The sequence below is a fragment of the Elephas maximus genome, chromosome 7, assembly GCF_024166365.1.
Source record: "Elephas maximus indicus isolate mEleMax1 chromosome 7, mEleMax1 primary haplotype, whole genome shotgun sequence".
Lineage (NCBI taxonomy): Eukaryota > Metazoa > Chordata > Mammalia > Proboscidea > Elephantidae > Elephas > Elephas maximus.
The window spans coordinates 102,951,116-102,972,920 of record NC_064825.1 but is presented as its reverse complement, the minus strand read 5'-3'; the positions used below and the strand labels follow the sequence as shown (position 1 = coordinate 102,972,920).

General features: G+C 45.7%; 3 protein-coding genes across 6 annotated transcripts; 1 reads left to right on the top strand and 2 right to left on the bottom strand.

Annotated features, from left to right (window-relative positions):
• Nucleotides 1-617: 617 nt before the first annotated feature.
• On the bottom strand, nucleotides 618-5,419 carry NDUFS3 (NADH:ubiquinone oxidoreductase core subunit S3). Of its 2 annotated transcripts, none has more exons than XM_049891159.1 (7): nucleotides 5,311-5,418; nucleotides 5,135-5,200; nucleotides 3,927-4,024; nucleotides 3,396-3,545; nucleotides 2,598-2,723; nucleotides 2,388-2,507; nucleotides 618-867 (listed from the first exon to the last, which is right to left on the bottom strand). In XM_049891159.1, the coding sequence occupies exons 1-7, from the start codon at nucleotides 5,366-5,368 to the stop codon at nucleotides 700-702; spliced, it is 786 nt and encodes a 261-aa protein (XP_049747116.1). In that variant the 5' UTR covers nucleotides 5,369-5,418; the 3' UTR covers nucleotides 618-699. The 2 variants fall into 2 exon arrangements, 1 of the variants encoding a protein (XP_049747116.1); XR_007518253.1 differs by having other exon boundaries at nucleotides 777-867; nucleotides 1,153-2,507; nucleotides 5,311-5,419.
• Nucleotides 5,420-5,447: 28 nt separating this feature from the next.
• Nucleotides 5,448-9,173, top strand: KBTBD4 (kelch repeat and BTB domain containing 4). Of its 3 annotated transcripts, none has more exons than XM_049891157.1 (4): nucleotides 5,448-5,535; nucleotides 6,406-7,023; nucleotides 7,738-7,844; nucleotides 8,313-9,173. In XM_049891157.1, exons 1-4 carry the CDS (start codon nucleotides 5,517-5,519, stop codon nucleotides 9,171-9,173), a joined length of 1,605 nt encoding a protein of 534 aa, XP_049747114.1. In that variant the 5' UTR covers nucleotides 5,448-5,516. The 3 variants fall into 3 exon arrangements, with proteins under 3 accessions (XP_049747114.1, XP_049747113.1, XP_049747115.1); XM_049891156.1 differs by having other exon boundaries at nucleotides 5,493-5,636; XM_049891158.1 differs by lacking the exon at nucleotides 5,448-5,535 and adding an exon at nucleotides 5,550-5,636 and having other exon boundaries at nucleotides 6,410-7,023.
• Nucleotides 9,174-9,905: 732 nt separating this feature from the next.
• Nucleotides 9,906-15,977, bottom strand: PTPMT1 (protein tyrosine phosphatase mitochondrial 1). The gene is made up of 4 exons (XM_049891160.1): nucleotides 15,499-15,977; nucleotides 15,311-15,391; nucleotides 11,946-12,137; nucleotides 9,906-10,630 (listed from the first exon to the last, which is right to left on the bottom strand). The coding sequence occupies exons 1-4, from the start codon at nucleotides 15,874-15,876 to the stop codon at nucleotides 10,475-10,477; spliced, it is 807 nt and encodes a 268-aa protein (XP_049747117.1). The 5' UTR covers nucleotides 15,877-15,977; the 3' UTR covers nucleotides 9,906-10,474.
• Nucleotides 15,978-21,805: the final 5,828 nt, after the last annotated feature.

Below are 21,805 nucleotides of genomic sequence, written 5' to 3'. Positions count from 1 at the left end.
CAACTCCATGGCAGGCTGGTCAGATCCTAGGCCAGTAGGGTGGAGAGTACTGTCCCCTGGCAGTCAGACAAATCTGCAGCTCCGAAGTGTTCTTTACCCCAGCCAGGGACCTCATCTGCTTGTTAACAACATTCTCAGCTCAGGCCAGAGTCTGGGAAGATTCCCAGGCCAGGCCTGATGAGCCATCAGGCTGCAGGGAGCAGGACAAAGGGTCAAGACAACACAAGCTGAGGCTCTTTCTGGCTCTGGCTCTGGCTCACAAAGCCCTGTGGATATCTGGATGGAATGAGGGTGGATGGAGGTTTCCCTGGTTCCACTCAGCCCCTAGATCCATCAGCTGCCACCAAAGAGTCTGCTGTGACAAGGGGCTTTCTCCAGCAATTGTTGAGATGCCTCCAGTGCTCAGTAGAGAATGTGCCACACAAGCCTGAACCCTGTGGACTGTGAATCAGTAACAGCTCCAGGCATACAGGCCACCATGTCTGCTTAGTCCCATTCAGACAGACTCCCCACTTTATGGTAGACTCTCTACAGGAGCAGGGAAGAACCCCTGCCAGCATCTCCCCTCTGCTGAGCCAAAGCATCACTTCTACCCCATTACACCCACACAAGACATGGTAAGTATACGAAAGATTTTATTTACACGGACACTCAATTATAGATATGGCGCTTTCTAGGATCCACATGCCTTCCCTGGAGCTACTTTGCTTCAGGTTTTTTGTCTCCAGCCTCAAGCTTGAGACTCTCAGGGGGCTCGCGGTAGGCAGGGAATGCCTCCCAGGGGCTGTTCAGGTCGAACTTGCGGAACTCTTGCGCCAACTCCACAGGCTCGGCCACCACCCGCTTCACCTCATCATCATAGCGTAGCTGCAGGAAGAGAAAGCAAGCTTGAGCAATGGTAAGGCCTGGTTACAGCCACTAAGGAGCCCACTTTCACAAGGCCATGAGTGACTCCCTCAGACCTTTCCCTCTCGGTCCTTGATTCCTGTCCTAGTGCCTTTTCCCAGGCTTTGTCAGTAAGTCTCCAACCAAATCTGTGCTGCCCAGCAAGTCACATCCCAGCCAGCTAGTGCTATGGGATTCCAAAAAGGCACGCCCTGCCATCAACTGCTAGGCTCCCTGCCCACCATCACGTCATGAGCTTTGACTCACTGTCCAGCAGAGCTGACTCCTGCTGATCCATCCACACACTCTTGTAAGGAAATGGCGAGCATTTGCCCAGGATTAGGGGCAAGAGTCTGTGGCTGAAAAGAGTAAACCTAAACCGGCAAGTAGACAAGTTCAGGGCTTGTAGCCTTGACAGTATCACTGATAAGCTCTAAGGCACTGAGTAAATTTGGCATGGCTTTTCTTGTTTTTGAGGAGCCCTGGTGGTGCAGTAGTTAATGCATTCTGCTGTTAACCAAAAGGTCAGTGGTTCGACTCTACCAGCTGCTCTGCAGGAAGAAAGATGTGGTAGTCTGCTTCCATAAAAATTATAGCTTTGGAAACCCTGTGGGGCAACTCTACTCTGTCCTGTGGGTTGCTATGAGTTAGAATGGACGCGATGGCAGTGGGTTTGAGTTTTTTTTCCCTTGTTATTGGAGGATCAGTTGGATAATGTAGGGGGCAATCAGGTGCTCTGGTGAAGAGGCAAACCAGGTAAGGGAGACAGCAAGGGTGAGTGAAAGGAAGGAGAGGGAAGTAGCTCTGGCCAGAGTAGCTTGAGAGCAAAATGGGAATATACAAAACACTGAGAAAAGAGGAGCATTTGGGTGCTGAAGGAGTAGGGCTGGACCGCCACACGTCTCAACATTTCTAAAATTTGCTTTGCTAGAAATTTCACGTATGTATACAACAGACCATCTTCCTGCTGACAAAAAACCTGCAGCACATGAGTGGCAAAGTAAACCACTGAAATTCTTCATAAGGGTCCTGCAGTCACATGCTACTGGATCTGCCTCAGTGGCCATTCTCCAGGGCTGAACATTTAGTGCCTTGCCCGTCAGCTGCCGTCCCAGGGATCCAGGGCAGGGTAACATGATCCTCGACTTTCAGGCCTTGGGGAGAGACTTAGGTGTGTCCTCAAGGTTTCCTTGATCATTACAATAATGGTTAACGTCAATCAAGCATTTACAATACACCAACTTTTATAAATACATCATTTAATACCACAAATCTATTAGAGAAGTACTACTGTCATTCCCATTTTACAGATGAGAAAACTTCATCATAGAGAAATGAAATAACTTGGCCCACATTGTAACAGTGAAGCTAGGATTCCAATCCAGAGTCCATGCTCTTAAACCACCACAATCCACAAACCACAGTTCCTGCCATGCCCAGGGTCCCGCAGGTTCCCTGCTAGTCCCTCCCTGAGGCTGCTGCCCCAGTTCCAATGCTCCTACCTCAACATAGCCAGACAGGGGGAAATCCTTCCGGAAAGGATGTCCCTCAAAGCCATAGTCTGTCAGGATCCTTCTTAGGTCAGGGTGGTTAGCAAAGAAGACTCCAAACATGTCCCAGACCTAGAAAAGAGAGGCCTCCAGGCTTCCAGTCATTTCAGCCAATTGAACAACTCTGGCCCAGAGGCAGGTCCGCCATGCCCAGTAACTCACCTCCCTCTCATACCAGTTGGCTGCCTTATACACAGAGACAGTGGACTCTATGGGTGTCAGCTCATCTGTATAGGTCTTCACACGGATTCGTGAGTTGAAGTGCAGGGACAGCAAGTTGTAGACAATCTAGGGAGAACAAGGGGAGCTGGAGGGCCAAGATAACCATAGGCTGATGGGTCTGGGGTAGAGTCCCTGCGTGAGAGTATTAACAGTGAGGATACAGCGTGGGTTAGGGTTCTACTCTGTGAACCTGCCTTCTGTTCTGATGCTTAAGATGCTCTCTATTTACAATTATTTCCAAAGTCCTAGGCCGCAGCTACAGCTCTCAGCTTGCCTGTGTTTACTAATCGCTTTGTCTGGGATGTCCCCCGGTCCCCCTCCATCCCACCCTCACTGGCCTAATTCCTGGACTCCTGGTCATCCACGAAGATTTGACACAAACATTCTCTCTCCTTTTTCTTCCAAGAAGTCTCACAGACAGGGCTAAGTATCCCTCCTGTGTTCTTACACCATTCCTCTAACGTCCCAAGTATTTATATACTGTAATAACCTATTTGTGCGTCTTTTTCCCTCACTAGAGTAGGGGGACTCCTGGAGGGCAGATATTAGTTGTTATTTCTCTCTTGATCCCCAGGGTCTGGAAAACAGGAGATGAGCAGTCAGTACGAACAGCTAAATGTATTGAGAACTTATTGAAACTAAGGAGGCGCTAACTCTCACAGTTACTTATCGCCATGACACTGTTCTGTCCCCTTTCCTTCCCTTACACCTCAAACCTTTTCAAATTTTCCCACTGACCTCAAAACGGTTTTGCCGGGTTGGGATATCCACTGCCGTTAAGTCAGCCAAGGATCTGAATTGTGCGTTGGTGTGATCCCTGAGGAAAGTCAGCACTGGGATGACTCCATCAGGATGGATACAGATCTCTAATTCATTGAAGCAGGACACCTGCAAGCATGGAATGGGGTGAGGAGAGGGAACAGCTAGCTTCAGCTGCAATCACCTGGTTTAAGCCTAAGTTTGAGATGGCGGAGTCTGTGGTTTCTTTGAAACCACATGCCCTGAGGTGGTTCTTTCTCGACTCAAAAACCAAACCCATTGCCATCGAATCAATTTAGCTCATGGTGACCACAGGTGTTACAGAATAAAACTGTTTCATCCAATTTTCTTGGTGATAATCTTTATGGAAGCAGGTCACCAGGCCTTTCTTCCACAGCACTGCTGGTTGGGTTTGAACTACCCACCTTTATATTAGTAGTCAAGTGCAAACTGTTTGTGCCACCCCGGGACCTTTTCTTGATCCAGACCAAACAACGGCAGCAATATTACCTGAACTTGTTGGACATACTTGGGCAGGATTTCAGCTACATACTCTCCAAAAGCTGAGAGCTGCTTGTGGGCCACATCATTCCGTGGTCTGACAGTGGCTGGAAGGAAAAGGCATATCTAGCAAAAGAATGGAGATGGCATCGGCCAGCCCTGCATCCAGTCTCTAGGGCTCCCTACAAAATCTTAAGAAAGGCATGAGATGAGGGTGGGGGCAATTTTAAGCCTCAGGGAACAGGACCTGATGAAACTTGGGGAAAAAACTGGCTCAACTACACAGTCCATAAAGACTCGCCTTATTACTGCACCTGGGGTGTCTGTCCCTTCTCTGAACTGCTGTGGTGGTTTTTCCTCCACACTGTCTGCATTTGTGCTAAAGCAGCTTATGTCCTAGCTCTCCTACCAGACTACATGCTCTGGAAGGATGGGAACCAGAACTTTTAATTCTATCTCCTTAGCACTCGGCTCATAGTTGATTCTCAGGTGAAGAATCTCATGGCCAAAGAGCCCTCATAGATTATCTAGTTGAAACCATTTTTTGTATCAATGAGGAAACTGAACCCCAGAAAGGGGGAAATCCCAGATCTTCTGACTCCCGGTCAGCTTATGTTGACTGCAACATAATCTCTCTACACATTCATTCAGGCAACCCTAAATCACTGAGCACCCACACATCGCAGGCTGCAGAGCAATGGTGAAGCATTCTCTGGTTTTGGACACAGGCAGGCCTGAGTTCCAACACCAGCTCTGTCACTAGTTCTCTGACTCTGGGCAAGTTACTTCTCTGGACTGTACTCTGATCTATATAACACGAGGATCAAAATGCCATTTACCTCATAAGGTTATTGTGAGGGTTAAATAAGATCATGCATTAAAACCCTTGACAAGGTGCCTGGCATGCAGTAGGCACTCAAGGTGAACTATTATTACTGGGCGCTGGGACCCAAAGGTGGTGAAAGTTTGAAAAGGGGAATCGGGACAACGGCCGAGGAGCTATCAGGGCCATGAAAGAGAGGCTTAAGAGCACAGGGAGGACCCTATTCTGCCTGCAGAGTGAGGGCCACTTCTGTCGAAACTCCAAGGACAAGGAGGGATTTGCCGAGAGGACGGAGGGAAGGGTACCCCGGACCAAGGACAATGCCAAACATCTGACGAAGGGAATGAAGGGGTCCCTGCCAGTTGTCTCAAAAGCGCGGCCCGCACATACTCACGGCGCGTGTCGGCCGCGGCGCTCTCCCTTCTCACAGGCAGCAATAACGCCGAGGGTCGCCCGGCTCCTGCACGGGGAGATAAAGGCACCAACGCGCGGGGTGAGGCCTGAGGGGCTCCCTACGCTGGGCGAACCGTAGCTCCTGCCCCCGGTTTCAACCGGCTGTCCCCTGCTCACCCCGGGCTATTGCCGCGGTCCCCACAAGCCCCCGCCACCAGCCCCTCGCCGCCGCCATGTTCCCCGGATGCAGACCCGGCAGCCGAGAAAAGGCGACAGGACACGGAGCCCCAAGGGCACGGACCGGAAGCGGAAGTGTGTAGTGGATCTTCTTCCGGGCGGACGCAGAAGGCCGGAAGCAGAGGTTCCGGGTTCCGGCCTCCGGGATGAAAGGAGGGAACGCAGGTGAGAAAAGAAGACGGGCAGGTGGAGAAATAGGTAAACGCAGTCCTAGCTCGATATGGCGGAGGCTGGAGATAAAGCGAGGACCTTAAAGAGCCGGACGGGTGAGAAGAGGTGGAGGAGCAGGGATTCTGAGTTCTACGTTCCGCTTTCCCCTTCCCCCCTCCCAGCTAAGCTGCGGGCGAGAGCGGGCGGGCGGGCTGGTGTGAAGGGAAAGAACGGTTTCCCTGGCAACCGTTTCCCAAGCGACTCCAGGTGGAGCGGGGACACTCTGCATGAAGATGGGCCTCCTCGTACCCCGGGTTGGGGACGGCAGGGCTCTGTCTCGGGAAAACCGGGGGAATAGACGCTCAGAGAAGAGAAAATGTGGGGTTGCCAGATGTCTCAAGCCAGGTCTGTTAGTGAAGAATCTGGACTCCATAAGAAGGGCAAGAGGCCCTGGCCACAAAGGTGTGGGACCTTTTTTGCCAGATTCTGCTGCTCTCGAGTGTCACTACTTTTCTGCCAATAGTTATTTGGTTAGTAAGATTTTAAGAACTTAGTCCAGCTCTTTGCTTTTATGTGTTTACCTAAATCCCAGGTGTTTTGTTACGTCATGGAAAGGAACGCTTTTCATTTTCTCAGGGGAACACCCAGAGTAGGAACTCGTATTGATTTCATGGAGGGAAGGATGCCACCACAGGAGAATGAACTCAGTTTTGGTTGAAGGAAAAGGTCAAAGATCTCATTGGTAGGGCCAGTACTAAGGCCAGACTTGTCCCATTTTGCTCTCAACTTTTCACCTCTCCCTTCTCCCTCCCTGACTTGGACAGTTGAATTCGTGGACTGTGGTTGTGGATTCCCTAAGTAACTCAGTGTCCTGTTGTTTTACAGACAGCTGGCAGAGAGAGAAGTCAGCCATCATGGAATCACCAGAGGAGCCTGGAGCATCCATGGATGAGAACTACTTTGTGAACTACACTTTCAAAGATCGGTCACATTCAGGCCGGGTGGCTCAGGGCATCATGAAACTGTGTCTGGAGGAAGAGCTCTTTGCTGATGTCACCATTTCGGTGGAGGGCCGAGAGTTTCAGCTCCACCGGCTGGTCCTCTCAGCTCAGAGCTGCTTCTTCCGGTCAATGTTCACTTCCAACCTGAAGGAGGCCCACAACCGGGTGATTGTGCTGCAGGATGTCAGCGAGTCTGTTTTCCAGCTCCTGGTTGATTATATCTACCATGGGACTGTGAAACTTCGAGCTGATGAACTGCAGGAAATTTATGAGGTGTCAGACATGTATCAGTTGACATCTCTCTTTGAGGAATGTTCTCGGTTTTTGGCCCGCACAGTGCAAGTGGGAAACTGCCTTCAGGTGATGTGGCTGGCAGATCGGCACAGTGATCCTGAGCTATACACTGCTGCCAAGCACTGTGCCAAGACCCACCTGGCCCAGCTGCAAGGCACAGAGGAATTTCTCCACTTGTCCCATCACCTGCTCACAGATATCATTTCAGGTAAGTGTAGGGAACAAGCACATCATACCACCTACTTGGGTATGATCAGAGGATGTTCTAGTTCAAGAGAATGGAGCTCTCAGACCTCCTGGTGTTAGTCATTGGTAGGACTTTAGATCCCTACTGAGAGAGGTTGAGTTGAGACTCAGACTCAGTGTAGCTACTATCAGAGATAAGGGCCCCTTCCGGAGGAAAAGGTTGGGAAAATAAAAGCAGCAGCACCTACCCACAAAAGGTAGTGAGGAGCTATTTGTATTTATAGTCCAGTCTTTCCTGTGCATAAATGTTCTCACCTGTCCTGCACTTTGCAGGTACCTCTGGGACTAGTTACCCAAGCAAACTGATGATGAGTCAAGATATTTAAATAAAAAGCTTATAGTGATGGGCCAACTTTAAGTAAGACTCCTGACTCTGCAAGTGAGACATGACCATACTTCAGTTATGAATTCTGAAGCCTAGTAGGTTGTTTCCATGGAAAATGGGAGCATATCAAGCTATCGTTTGATTAAAAGCAAGAAACAAGGCAATTTTAGGTTCACGTTTTCATTTTATATAATATGTAAGAGAAATAGATATTATGTAACGTGTATTACATAAAATATAAATAACACATGTAAGTACACATACTTAAATTACGAACAGTATGAACATTTAAGTGTGTGTATATCCTGTTTTGGATTGTAACTGGCCATTCCTTTCCTCTGGTTCTCACAGATGGAGTTCCATGTTCCCAGAACCCAACAGAGGCCATAGAAGCCTGGATCAGTTTTAACAAAGAGGAAAGAGAGGTTTTTGCAGAGTCACTCAGGACTAGCTTGAAGGTAAGGCAGGTTTCTCAAGATTCAGAACCCTGTAATCTGCATGCAGTCCAGCCATCAGTTGGCCTGGCTTCTTCTTTGATAGATGGTAGAATAATTCATCTCCAGTTTGAAGTTAATATGAACTGGGGAGGAGGTTTATGAGCTGAGAAACCACTAACCTCTGAGCTTCAGAGCTTCGAGAGAACTACTTTCACCATTGCATTCATAGTCCTAAGCACCCTTTGTCTGAAGCACCACCTCATGATAGTTAAAAAAAAAAAGCTGCAGGGATGAGTGCAGTATTCTCAGCCTCAGCATAAATGCCTGCAAATGTAACTGGGGGAGCGTCAGGCTGACACACAGTAACTAGAGAGGTGTCAGTTAGAGTAAGACACAAGTGTGTGGTTCAGGACCTTTAGGATATGCATCCCAGCTAAGCCTTAACCTAGAACTGATAGATATAATTTATAATTTTAATTTTGCCAACAGGAAATTGGGGAGAATGTGCACATTTACCTAATTGGGAAAGAGTCGTCTCGTACTCACTCGTTGGCTGTGTCCTTGCATTGTGCAGAAGATGACTCTATCAGTGTAAGTGGCCAAAACAGCTTGTGCCACCAGATCACTGCAGCCTGCAAGCATGGTGGAGACCTGTATGTGGTGGGCGGGTCCATCCCACGGCGCATGTGGAAGTGCAACAATGCCACCGTTGACTGGGAGTGGTGTGCACCTTTGCCCCGAGACCGGCTTCAGCACACCCTGGTGTCTGTGCCGGGGAAGGATGCCATATACTCGCTGGGTGGCAAGACACTGCAGGATACCCTCTCCAACGCAGTTATCTACTACCGGGTAGGTGATAACGTCTGGACGGAGACGACCCAGCTAGAGGTGGCTGTGTCAGGGGCAGCTGGTGCCAACCTCAATGGGATCATCTACTTACTAGGCGGGGAGGAGAATGACCTGGACTTCTTCACCAAACCGTCCCGACTCATCCAGTGCTTTGACACAGAGACAGACAAATGCCATGTGAAGCCCTACGTGCTGCCCTTCGCAGGCCGCATGCACGCAGCCGTGCATAAGGATCTGGTGTTCATCGTGGCCGAAGGGGACTCCCTGGTGTGCTACAATCCCCTGCTAGACAGCTTCACCCGGCTCTGCCTTCCTGAGGCCTGGAGCTCTGCCCCATCCCTCTGGAAGATCGCCAGCTGTAATGGGAGCATCTATGTCTTTCGGGACCGGTATAAAAAGGGGGATGCCAACACCTATAAGCTTGATCCTGCCACTTCAGCTGTCACTGTCACCAAAGGCATTAAGGTGTTGCTTACTAATTTGCAGTTTGTATTGGCCTAAGCCTGTCGGGGAGGGGAGGGAGAGCAACCGACTCCTATTCCTTCCCCTTTTTCAGCACCTACCCATCCAAACTCAAAGTCCCTGGGCCCCAATTCAGAGTATTGTATAATCTTTTGGCACATATTGGAGAGACAGCACCTCAGCCCTTCCCTGAGCCCATCGTGGCAGTGTTTGGGGCTCTTTAGACTGCTGCTGCTCAGCTGGCTGCTTGAATTGAGAGTAGGCCATCCTGTTCGCTGCCATTCCCTGGTAACCCTGTGCCTCACTTCAGACTGCTTAGAGCAAGCCTCTTCTCAGACATTAGGCACAGCCTTCCCTCCTTACCCAATCACTGTTAAATAGAAGCACCCCTGGTCCCAAGACAGAAAGAGGTCCAGACCTACTTTTTTCTATAGCCTGAGAACTGACCAATTGATGATCATTTTTTTCACAAAGAATTAAGTGTTAGAGTTTTCCTTCAGGCTTTGCTTGGGAGAATGGACTAAGCTGAAGGTGTACTTCACCAGCAAGAGTCAACTCTAGAATTCAGGATGTTCCTTGTATTCTCATTTATCTGTTGGGAAATGTATACTTTGGTTTTGTTTTTGGCTTAAACTCCATTCCTCTGTGAGGAGTATAAGCGAGAAAGTAGAAAGGATTATTTCTGATCAGTAGCAGAAACTTTTTTCAAATTCAAATATATAAAGTCTCTGCTCTTTTAAAAGCTGTAAGCTAAGTCAAGAGCCAGCAACTGTTCGTATAAATAAAAGTTTTTGAAGGGATATGTGTGTCTGTGTTGAATTCTGAAGGGGTGACTTCCTAAGGGAAACAAATTAGACACCCACACATTTCTAAGTCAGCAATATGGATTTCACCCCATACTTCCTTTTCTACATTCAAGATCACTGCTCCAAAAGTGTGAGAGTAGCCCTGCAGGGTCGGGGAAATGGGGATCCTGACCGTGGCAAAGGGCCAGGACTGAGTATTTCTCTTTTCCTAGGTTAAATATCTTTGAGTTACGGTGCTAAATAACATTAGCTGCACGATAGTTTTTTTGTTGAAATTAATACTGAACCCCATTCACAAAAATAAGACACCCCCATCACTGGCCCATGTTCCTTACCCCATGGATAGAGGTCACGCTAATCTCTCTAGCCATTAAACAGTGTTATTTCAGGAAAATGAAACAAGACAAAGGAAGCAAAATTACCCACTATTTAGCACAGTCCTGGTATTTCAAGTCTGGGATTAAGCCCCTTGGTCCTGTTAAACTTTTTTATTCTGTAGCAAGCAGGATTGTCTTGCATTCTAATCCATGTACTTCATGTCTTTGATGTGTGACTAGCCTCATTCTTTGCTGCTCCTGCAGTAATCTTAGAGAACTCTTGGAGAACTTCTAACTGGCCAGGTCTGACACGGATGTGTGACCGGATCTTGGTGATGAATCTTACAGCCTCTTCTGGACTCCAGTTGTGCACCTGAAGGACAGGGTTTGGAAATCAGAGAAAGGAGCAGGTGTTAAGGTGCCCTTGACCTATGAGCTGAACAACATGCAGGTATTAAAGGGCTCCCGGAATTTCATTTTTTAAAAACTCTGTTTTCTCAGGAATCAAAAACCATGCCACATGTATTATAAATGGAAGAAAACTTTAACCACTTCAGTCAACCATTCCATGATACCATGCAATGGGCTGGGTGGACAAGTCAGTCTTTCTGCCCAATTCTTGCTCTGCCAAACCCTAGGAAAAGATGGTTGAACACTCCAAGCTGAGATCCTAAGTTCTGAGGCCTACTCAATTTCCTCTCTGAGCTGAGCTGTTGGTTATAAGGGTTTCCAGCAGGTGTTTTTATGCAACTTGCCACCATGGCTAAAAAACAGTACTTTTTTATTTAATCAGGAGGGTCATCTTTGTGTCTTAAGGATACTCATTAATTCAGAATGCAATAGAACCAAAAAATTACATATTTATAGCCTACTGGTTCAGTTCTCATTTGGTCCAAAATATCCTTATGGGACCCTGTTTGCAGCACACAGAGTCCTTACAACCAATGTCTTGGTGGTGTTCATAACGATATAGTTACCTGTCCACAGAACACAAACAAGGTCAGGCTGTTTGTCTTTACATTTCCCTTTTCCTTAAACTAAACGAAACACTCAGCAGGGACCAGGCTGGAAATGAAAGTGAGTCAAGCTGGGAGGGGGTAAAACAATAGAGTGGTGAAGGACTGAGGGCACATGCCTCTCCGAGGGATTCGGAAAAGCGTTCCACCTGCTGATAATAATGTGATAGTCCAAATTCAGTTTGGATCCTCTGTTTTAGAAACTGATGTCCAGAACTTTACTCTGAAATACTTGAGAAACCTGAGTACTATGGAGCTGTAAGCGATTAGGACTATCATCTACAGTACTAGATTTCTGGACATGCTATTTATAACAAGTGCTGGTATCCTTTTGCTGGTATTGAACAGCCTTCACAACTCCAGTTTTTGAGTGCCTGCTGGACGCCAGTGTTTGACATACTTTCTCATTTAAGCTGAAGAACACACGTAGTTTCAGGAAGCAGCATCCTAAAGGTAAAGCCACTTTTGCCTAAGATCATACTGCTGGCAGGTGGCAAAGCTGGAAGTCAGCCTGTCTTCAAAGCTAAGGTACTTTCCCCGATACCACGCCACCTCCCAACAGCCTGAAACGGGACACAGCTCCTTCCAGCAAGACCCATTACTAGTAGACCATGCTACTAAAGTTCTGGAAATCTGCTGTGAACGGGGCCAGCCCAGAAAGACCTTTCCTACCTGAATCAAATATGCTGCCACCATAGTGGCACTTCTGGAACGCCCAGCCTTGCAATGCACGTAGACACACTGGCCCAGTGATTGGTACTTGAGAACAAACTTGACGCCTTTCTGCAGGTTAGCCAAGGTTGGGACTCCAGTCATGTCTACCGTGCTGAGCCGCAGCTGCTCAACTCCTGCTTTCTTCCACTCCTGGAACCACCATAAAAAAAAGAATGCAAAAAAGCCTGATGTGGGTACAAAGATGGGCTCCCAAGAGGCAGCAAAGCAGGGAAGCTTCAGGGTTTACTTCAATTTGAATACGCGATGTTTCCTGTTTTCTAAAAAAGAAACTTCCTACAGAAATGCCTTTAAAATGGCTGACCTACATGCTTGGTCTTTCATCAAACAGCTGTGCTGCTGAGTTAGAAACATGTCTAAGATTTCAAGCGTTCTTCTGAAAGTTCCCTTTGGCTGTTTGCGTCTTTAGCTGAAAAATATGAGCTGTATAAAATTCAGCTGCACAAGTTGTGTAACTTTATGTTTTTGAGTAATCTTGGCCCTGTGCAGGGATCCAGCTGCAAGGCTGGGGTACTATATTTTAAGGGCTTTTTACTTCTCTGTCCTTAAGTCTAATTTTTTCCATAATTCTTGAGGGGACAGGTGGTAAAAAAAAAAAAGGGCTACCATGTTAAAATTAATGTATACCTACCTTTGTTGGAAACCCTGGTGGCATAGTGGTTAAGAGCTACAGCTGCCAACCAAAAGGTCAGCAGTTTGAATCCACCAGGCACTCCTTGGAAACTCTATGGGCCAGTTCTACTCTGTCCAATAGGGTCGCTATGAGTCAGAATCAACTCGATGGTAATGGGTTTTTTGGAACCTTTGTTAGTTTATTATCATCACTCAAAAAGAATAGGATATAGGAAAAATAAGGTCTTTGGCAAACTAGACAACTTTATTTTTGCTTTAAGACTTCAGGTATGTTCCAGCCACTCTTGTTATTATGTAATTTCTTTAGCTAGAACCAGAGATTATGACTTAAGACTCTGAGTGAAGGCCAATATTTAAAACTGGTCATGAAATTAACAGAAAAGTAAGAGTTTTACAGCAGGTGGTCCATGCATCAATTGTACCAGAAACACCTGAGGAGCTTACTAAACATTCAGATTGCTGGGCCCCAAACCAGAGTTTTTGGAATCAGAATCTCTGGGGCTTATGCCTAGGAATTTACCTTTTAATGAGACTACCACATAATTCTTAGGCACACTAAAATGTGAGAACCACAGCCCTAGAGGTTTATTTTCTCTAGGCTAGTTGGATGCTAACAGCTACAGCTTGCAAATGTGAATGCCCCACACCTAGAAACCAAGCATTTTCTGTGGCTGCCCGGTAGTTTTTGACTTCCCCTTGCTCCACAAGACTGACCCACACTAATGAACGGTTAGGACTTTCACTAACAATTCCTGAGTCCTTGTGGCAAAATACTTTAGAAGTCCAAGGAATATTATCCATTCTTTAAAAATGTATGCCATGCCAAGGACCCAATAGATGGATCCTGATCAAAAGGAGGAAAAATGAGGAACTGAACTTGAAATTCTCATGAAAACCAAATTTACTGGATCCATTGAGACCAGGAGAATCCCCAGATTGCTTGCCTGGAAACAATTTTTAAGCCTTAGACCAAAACTATCCCATGAAATAATTTTTAAACTAAACAACAGTTTAGCTCAATTAAAGGATGTTTGCCTTGAGCATTGTGCTTTTTTAAAGAGTTATCTACGTGAGATCAAATTGACGACAGTAACCCTAAAGATAGTGAGAATGGTAACACAATGTAACCTTTGTCATTGGACTGCACATGTAAAAACTGTTGAAACTGTGTTTTATTGTGCATATTTTCACCAAAAATTTAAAAAAAATTTTATAATGTATGCCTTGCCTAATCAATGTATTTCAAATGTGAGTCACACGTATTTTTAAGGTTGCAGATGGATTAAAACAATAGCATCTTGGGCAGCCTATATCAATACAGTAAAGAAAAAAGATAATAGTTTAATGCTAATAGATGTCAAACCCTACAAAGAAAGATAGGGCAATAGCTTCTAATAACCACTGTGGAAGGCTCCATAAACAAGCATTAACCTTTAATGAAAATTTATGTTTTTAGGCCTGAACTTTGTTATGAGAGAGCCCTGGTGGCACAGTGGTTAAGAGCTGTGACTGCTAACCAAAAGGTAGGCAGTTTGAATCCACCAGCTGCTCCTTGGAAACCCTATGGGGCAGCTCTACCCTGTCTGATAGGGTCACTATGAGCCAAAATCAACTTGACAGCAATGGGTTTTTGTTTCTGTCTTATTATAACAGTACTTTAGCGTTCCACTATGATCTCTAACACGAACAAAAATTCCCCCAAATCAGAGCCAAATGAACCTTATGCAGTTTTTCAATGGTTTTATGATTAATGTATTCTGTGTCTGTGTGTTTTGGGGGGGTGGGGGGTCTACTTTTCGTCTTACAGTTGGCAAGGCCTTCATCCTGAATGCCTAACACAGTGACCGATCCACACTTAGAGCTCAGAAACTGTTGAATGAATGAAATCAGCAACCCACGGAGGAGCTGCCTTTTTTTGGCTACTAATTTATGTTACAGAAATTAAGAGGACATTTGTACACAAATGAACCATCAGATTTGGTCAACTTTAAAATGCTATTGTGAATTGAATTATGTCTGCCTAAAACATATGTTGAGGTCCTAGTCCCTGTACCTGTGAATGTGAGCCTGTCTGGAAACTGGGGTTTTCTGTTAATGAGGTCATACTAGCATTGGCTGGGTCTTAAACCCAATTACTTCTGAATGGTGTCTTAAAAAAAGCAGAATAAACATAGAAAGACAAGAGGAAGACCGACACCATATGAAGAAAATCTACAAGCAGCCAAGGAACACCTGGGCCTACCCCACAAGAAAGGACCCTCGCCTAGTGCCCATGCTCTGAACAGGACTTCCAGACTCCAAAACTGCGACGATAAATTCCTGTTTTTTAAAGCCACTCGCCTGTGGTATTTTTTGTTACAACAGCACTAGGAAACTAAGTGAAGTCCATTCGTAATTAGTTTCTATCCTACCTCCAGCCTAAGCCATTGAAGCTTAAGAGGACTCGACCGTCCTCCAGAGGAGGCAGAGACGCCCAAGACACGTGTCTCTGGGGTAGGATGACCTGCAGCGCCCCCCAACCCCAGTCACCTCCAGCTCTCCCAAGCCCAGGGTGGTAGGCAAGGCAGGGGGCACTTGCCCCAGCTCCTCCCCCCGGGCCCAGATCCCACCCCCGCGGCCCCGATCGCCCCCCATCCCGCGGGCTCCGGTTTCCCCGGGCCCCGGCCTCTCACCTTTGAGGAGTTGCATAAGAACCTCGTCTCATACTCCTCGTTCATGGTGATCACCCCGCGCACGTTCTCGTCCTGAACCAGCTGCCGAGGAAAGAAGGGGCTCAGAAACGGCTGGCAGCGCGGCGTGGAGGGTCGGGCCGGCGTGGGGGCCGCGGGCCGCGCTCGCCCGGCTCCCAGGCCTGGCTCACCCGCCTCGTCATGCTCCGCAGCGGCAGCGCGCCCAGCAGCACGGTGGGGTCGATGCGGTGGTACCAGTCGCGGTGGCCTGGGCCCGGCATTCTCCCGCGGAACAGAGTGTAGAGCAGCGTCGGGTAGTAGAGCACCCGGGCTAGGCCCGCCTCCAGCAGCGCGGCAGCCGCCATCGCGCGCCTCGGGGCCGGGCGCAGCGGCAATCTCCCTGCCCCCGGGCTCGCCGTCGACGGCCGCGAGGAGAGCTGGAAGGACGATGAGGACGAGGGCTGTAAGCTGCCCGAGGCCTTCGACGAGGTCCCCTCGCACGCCGGGACTCTCGGGCAGGAGCCTACGGACTCCGGGGGAGTTCCTGGGCCCCCTGGAGCAGGGACCATGGCTCTGGAGGAGGGGCCGCCGACTTCGGGGGAGGGACCGGGGACTCTGGGCGGGGAACCGGGACCCTGACCGAAGAAGAGCAGGTTTAGGGCTGGAGGCCTGTGACCTCCCCGTGTGAAACTGTGACCCCCTACCTGTGGCCGGTGACGCCCCCCTCCGCCAAGGGAGGGGGCTGTGACCCCAGGCGAAGGGGCTGTGACCCCTGCGTGTGGAACTGTGACCCCAGCCGAAGAAGGAGGGGCCCTGGGCCAGTAACCGGTGACTTGTGACACTCCCCACGTCCACCCCCGCAGGGCTTCCACCCTTCCAAAGGAAAAGCAAGACAAGGAAAAGACTTTTTGGTTGGGGGGAACCTTATGGGAGAGTGGAAGGGGCTTTGAGCTTGTAAACAAAGGGGGCTACTTCAGCTGAGAGGGCCTGATGAGCTGAACAGCAATAAACTGGAGGGGGCCTGGGTTGGTGTGGCCCCACCTGAATACGTAGCTCACTCCTGTCCAAATAGCAGTGTACATATGTTATGAAAATATAAGTTATGTCCTGAAATGGATATATAGTAAATTAATATAATATTAAGGAAATTATTATGAATATCATAAAACCTACAAGTTACAAAGAGGTAAGAGTTATGGTTGTAATACTGGTTATTTACACTTAAATAGTTCTCTGAAATAGAGATTTATTTTTTTCTTTGTTTTTAGTTTATTTTCTCCTTCTAAAAGTAATGCACGTTACAGAGTAGAACTGCTCTATGGGATTTTCAGGCCTTCCTTCCATGGCACTACTTTAATCATTTTACATTCCCACCAGCAGTGTATGAGGGTCTGATTTCTCCACATTTTGGCCAATACTTGTTATTATCTGTCTCTTCTATTATAGCTACCCTAATGGATGTGAAGTGATATCTCACTGTGAAGTAAACTTTTCTATGTGGAATAGTTTAGATGCACAGAAAAGTTGCAAAGACAGTACAAAGACTTCCTTATACCCTTCCCCCTAGTAACAGCATCTTTATTTTTTTAGTAACTGCTTGATTGAGATGTAATTCATAGACCATACAATTCACCTTTTAAATGTACAATTCAGTGACTATTAGTGTATTTACTACCTAATTTTAGAACATGTTCACCACTCCAAAAAGAAACCCTGTACCCATGAGCAATCATCTCCCACTTCCTCCTCCCCCCAGCTCCTGGCAAAAACTAATCTACTACCCGTCTCTATGAATTTGCCTATCCTGAACATTTCATAAAAAGGGAATCATACAGTATGTGATCTATGAGTTGATTAAAAATTCATATCACAATTTTTTTCACTGAACATCATATTACACTTTTTATATTATTACACAGTCTTTATAACTATCATTTATAATGAAACTACTGCACCATGATTACTCTCCTGTTACGAGACATTTAGGGTACTTCCAAATTTTTGTTACTACAAAATATTTCTGACATAAACATAAAGCCCTTTTTCTACATTTAGAATTCCCATATTATGAGAGATTCTTAAAAAGGGAATTAAGAATTGTTAATGCATCATTTACAATTTTTGCTTGTACACATGCGGGTGTGTATACACATAAAGTACACAGTTGGAAAGACCCCATCCCACACTCACCCCTCAGACATACAGGCTTCTATACACATACATTTTCCAACATTTAAAATGAACATTTCATAATAAAATAAACAGAAAAATTGAATGAGTTGAACAGTCAAAACAATATACCCACCACCTCGATTCTGTAAGTAATATTTCATTATGTTTGTTTTATCACATGTTCATTCATCCTTCACATTCTTGGTGCATTTAAAATGTACATATTTCATAAAAATTGGCTCATCCTATATTTACTGTTCTATAACCTGCTTTGTTCACTCAATAATATTTATGTATGTTATACTATGTCAATAGAAATAGGTGTCGATCTACTCTGTGCTTTTTTAAAAAGCTGCATAGCATCCTTAATGTATGGATTCAATTCAATTCAAAAAATATTTATCGAAAATACTTAGGAATAAATCTTACCAAGGATGTAAAAGACCTATACAAAGAAAACTACAAAGCTCTACTACAAGAAATTCAAAAGGACATACTTAAGTGGAAAAACATACCTTGCTCATGGATAGGAAGACTTAACATAGTAAAAATGTCTATTCTACCAAAAACCATCTATACATACAACGCACTTCCGATCCAAATTCCAATGTCATTTTTTAAGGTGATAGAGAAACAAATCACCAATTTCATATGGAAGGGAAAGAAGCCTCGGATAAGCAAAGCATTACTGAAAAAGGAGAAGAAAGTGGGAGGCCTCACTCTACCTGATTTCAGAACCTATTATACAGCCACAGTAGTCAAAACAGCCTGGGACTGGTACAACAACAGGCACATAGACCAATGGAACAGAATTGAGAACCCAGATATAAATCCATCCACGTATGAGCAGCTGATATTTGACAAAGGCCCAGTGTCAGTTAATTGGGGAAAAGATAGTCTTTTTAACAAATGGTGCTGGCATAACTGGATATCCATTTGCAAAAAAAATGAAATAGGACCCATACCTCACACCATGCACAAAAACTAACTCCAAGTGGATCAAAGACCTAAACATAAAGATTAAAACGATAAAGATCATGGAAGAAAAAATAGGGACAACTCTAGGAGCCCTAATACAAGACATAAACAGAATACAAAACATTACCAAAAATGACGAAGAGAAACCCGATAACTGGGAGCTCCTAAAAATCAAACATCTATGCTCATCTAAAGACTTCACCAAAAGAGTAAAAAGACCACCTACAGACTGGGAAAGAATTTTCAGCTATGACATCTCCGACCAGCGCCTGATCTCGAAAATCTACATGATTCTGTCAAAACTCAACCACAAAAAGACAAACAACCCAATCAAGAAGTGGGCAAAGGATATGAACACACACTTCACTAGAGAAGATATTCAGGCAGCTAACAGATACATGAGAAAATGCTCTCGATCATTAGCCATTAGAGAAATGCAAATTAAAACTACGATGAGATTCCATCTCACTCCAACAAGGCTGGCATTAATCCAAAAAACACAAAATAATAAATGTTAGAGAGGCTGCGGAGAGATTGGAACTCTTATACACTACTGGTGGGAACGTAAAATGGTACAACCACTTTGGAAATCTATCTGGCATTATCTTAAACAGTTAGAAATAGAACTACCATACAACCCAGAAATCCCACTCCTCGGAATATACCCTAGAGAAACAAGAGCCTTCACACAAACAGATATATGCACACCCATGTTTATTGCAGCTCTGTTTACAATAGCAAAAAGCTGGAAGCAACCAAGGTGTCCATCAACAGATGAATGGGTAAATAAATTGTGGTATATTCACACAACGGAATACTACTCATCGATAAAGAACAGTGACGAATCTGTGAAACATTTCATAATATGGAGGAACCTGGAAGGCATTATGCTGAGCGAAATGAGTCAGAGGCAAAAGGACAAATATTGTATAAGACCACTATTATAAGATCTTGAGAAATAGTAAAAACTGAGAAGAACACATGCTTTTGTGGTTACGAGGGGGGAGGGAGGGTGGGAGAGGGTTTTTTACTAATTTGTAGATAAGAACTGCTTTAGGTGAAGGGAAGGACAGTACTCAATACATGGAAGGTCAGCTCAATTGGACTGGACCAAAAGCAAAGAAGTTTCCGGGATAAAATGAATGCTTCAAAGGTCAGCGGAGCAAGGGCGGGGGTTTGGGGACCATGGTTTAAGGGGACTTCTAAGTCAATTGGCAAAATAATTCTATTATGAAAACATTCTGCATCCCACTTTGAAATGTGGCGTCTGGGGTCTTAATTGCTGACAAGCGGCCATCTAAGATGCATCAATTTGTCTCAACCCACCTGGATCAAAGGAGAATGAAGAACAGCAAGGTCACACGATAACTAAGAGCCCAAGAGACAGAAAGGGCCACATGAACCAGAGACCTACATCATCCTGAGACCAGAAGAACTAGATGGTGCCTGACCACAACTGATAACTGCCCTGACAGGGAGCACAACAGAGAACCCCTGAGGGAGCAGGAGATCAGTGGGATGCAGACCCCAAATTCTCACAAAAAGACCATACTTAATGGTCTGACTGAGACTAGAAGAATCCCGGCGGTCATGATCCCCAAACCTTCTGTTGGCACAGGACAGGAACCATTGCCAAAGACAACTCATCAGACATGAAAGGGACTGGACAGTGGGTAGGAGAGAGATGCTGATGAAGAGTGAGCTAATTATATCAGGTGGACACTTGAGTCTGTGTTGGCATCTCCTGTCTGGAGGGGGGATGGGAGGATAGAGAGAGTGGGAAGCTGGCAAAATTGTCACGAAAGGAGAGACTGGAAGGGCTGACTCATTAGGGGGAGAGCAAGTGGGAGTATGGAGTAAGGTGTATATAAGCTTATATGTGACAGTCTGACTTGATTTGTAAACGTTCACTTCAAGCTCAATAAATGTTAAAAAAAAAAGAAAAAAGATTACAGCCGAGAAAACTCCATGGAGCAGTTCTATTCTGTAACACATGGGGTCATCATGAGTGATGGTAACTTTTTTTTTTTTTTAACCACTTGGAAAGGAATTGTTTCCCTGTACCCTTACTGGCTATTTTTCAAAGCAAATCTTAATCAATTTGGAAGGCAAAAAGTGAAACAGGGTGCTTTTCATATTCTTTTTAATCTCACTTTAGGCTTTTTTAATCTAACTTCAGGCTTTTTTGTATTTGGACTGTTTAGAATGTTGTCTCTCTTAATGAAAGCTTTTGAAGTTATAAGAGCCCGTTTGTGTTCTTTGTGTAATTGTACTTCCCCTCAACTTTGGGCTAATGGACTGTGGCTTTCCTTGAGTGATACTATTACATGCATCCCCTGTAAGGAGTGGCCTTTACTCTTGGCTAGTGGGAGCCTTAAGACAACGGGTAGATAAAATAGGGAAAACTTTCTAGATTGCCCTTTAAAAAGTATCTATTGAGCCAGACAACGTGTTGAAGCACCAAAGATACAAGAAAACAGCAAGACAGCAAGACAGGGTGGTCCCTGCTCTCTTAAGCAGTTTGTTTGTTTAATTAATAAAAAAAAAATAGCCTTTTTAAAATATATATAGCAGTTTAGTTCGTTCCCATTCTAACCCCTGCTGAGAATTTGCATTTCTAATAAGTTCTCAGGCAATGCTAATGCTGCTGATTAGTGACTAGTTCTGAGAACCACTAGTAGAGCCTCCCACCGTCCACTGCTGTAAAGTAGATTCCGACTCATAGCAACCCCATAGGATTTCCAAGGCTGAAATCTGTACAGAGGCAGACTGCCACATCTTTCTCCCACAGAGCTGCTGATGGTTCCGAACCACTGACCTCTTGGCTAGCAGTTGATCCCTTTAACTGCTGCGCCACCCAGGCTCCTTACCGTATTGTAGGGCAGTGGTTCTCAAACGTTATTACACATAAAAATCACCTGGGGATTTTGTTAAAAGTCGATTCTGATTCAGTATATCTGGTATGGAAATGCAGATTATCAGCAGGGCTTTGAACTGGAAGGAACCACTTTGAAACTCTGGTTTTAGGTTTACAAGGAGCCCTGGTGGTGCAGGAATTAAGTGCACGGCTGCTAACTAGAAGGTCAGTGGTTTGAACCTACCAGCTGCTGCATGGGAGAAAGAGGTGGCAGTTGGCTTCTGAAAAGATTTGTGGTCTTGGAAGCCCTCTGGGGCACTTCTACTCTGCCCTATAGGGTTGTGATGAGTTAGGATCGACACAAGGGCAATGGGTTTTTGGGATTTAGGTTTACAGAAAATTTGAGCAGAAAGTATAGACTTCTCATATACTCCTTCCTCCTTCTCCCAGCACCCCCCCCCCCAAAAAAAGCAAAACAAAAACAAACTAAA

Excerpts from the sequence above, each read along its gene's own strand:
- NDUFS3 (XM_049891159.1), bottom strand. The coding sequence starts at position 5,368 with ATGGCGGCGGCGAGGGGCTGGTGGCGGGGGCTTGTGGGGACCGCGGCA. Across the intron at positions 5,201-5,310 it reads GACCGCGGCAATAGCCCGGG|GAGCCGGGCGACCCTCGGCG; the intron begins GTGAGCAGGGGA and ends CTCCCCGTGCAG. Across the intron at positions 2,724-3,395 it reads CCCGGCAAAACCGTTTTGAG|ATTGTCTACAACTTGCTGTC; the intron begins GTCAGTGGGAAA and ends TGTTCTCCCTAG.
- KBTBD4 (XM_049891156.1), top strand. The coding sequence starts at position 5,591 with ATGGCGGAGGCTGGAGATAAAGCGAGGACCTTAAAGAGCCGGACGG. Across the intron at positions 5,637-6,405 it reads GACCTTAAAGAGCCGGACGG|ACAGCTGGCAGAGAGAGAAG; the intron begins GTGAGAAGAGGT and ends GTTGTTTTACAG. Across the intron at positions 7,024-7,737 it reads GCTCACAGATATCATTTCAG|ATGGAGTTCCATGTTCCCAG; the intron begins GTAAGTGTAGGG and ends TGGTTCTCACAG.
- PTPMT1 (XM_049891160.1), bottom strand. The coding sequence starts at position 15,876 with ATGGTCCCTGCTCCAGGGGGCCCAGGAACTCCCCCGGAGTCCGTAGGC. Across the intron at positions 15,392-15,498 it reads TGCGGAGCATGACGAGGCGG|CTGGTTCAGGACGAGAACGT; the intron begins GTGAGCCAGGCC and ends TTTCCTCGGCAG. Across the intron at positions 10,631-11,945 it reads TGGCAGCATATTTGATTCAG|GTGCACAACTGGAGTCCAGA; the intron begins GTAGGAAAGGTC and ends CCTGTCCTTCAG.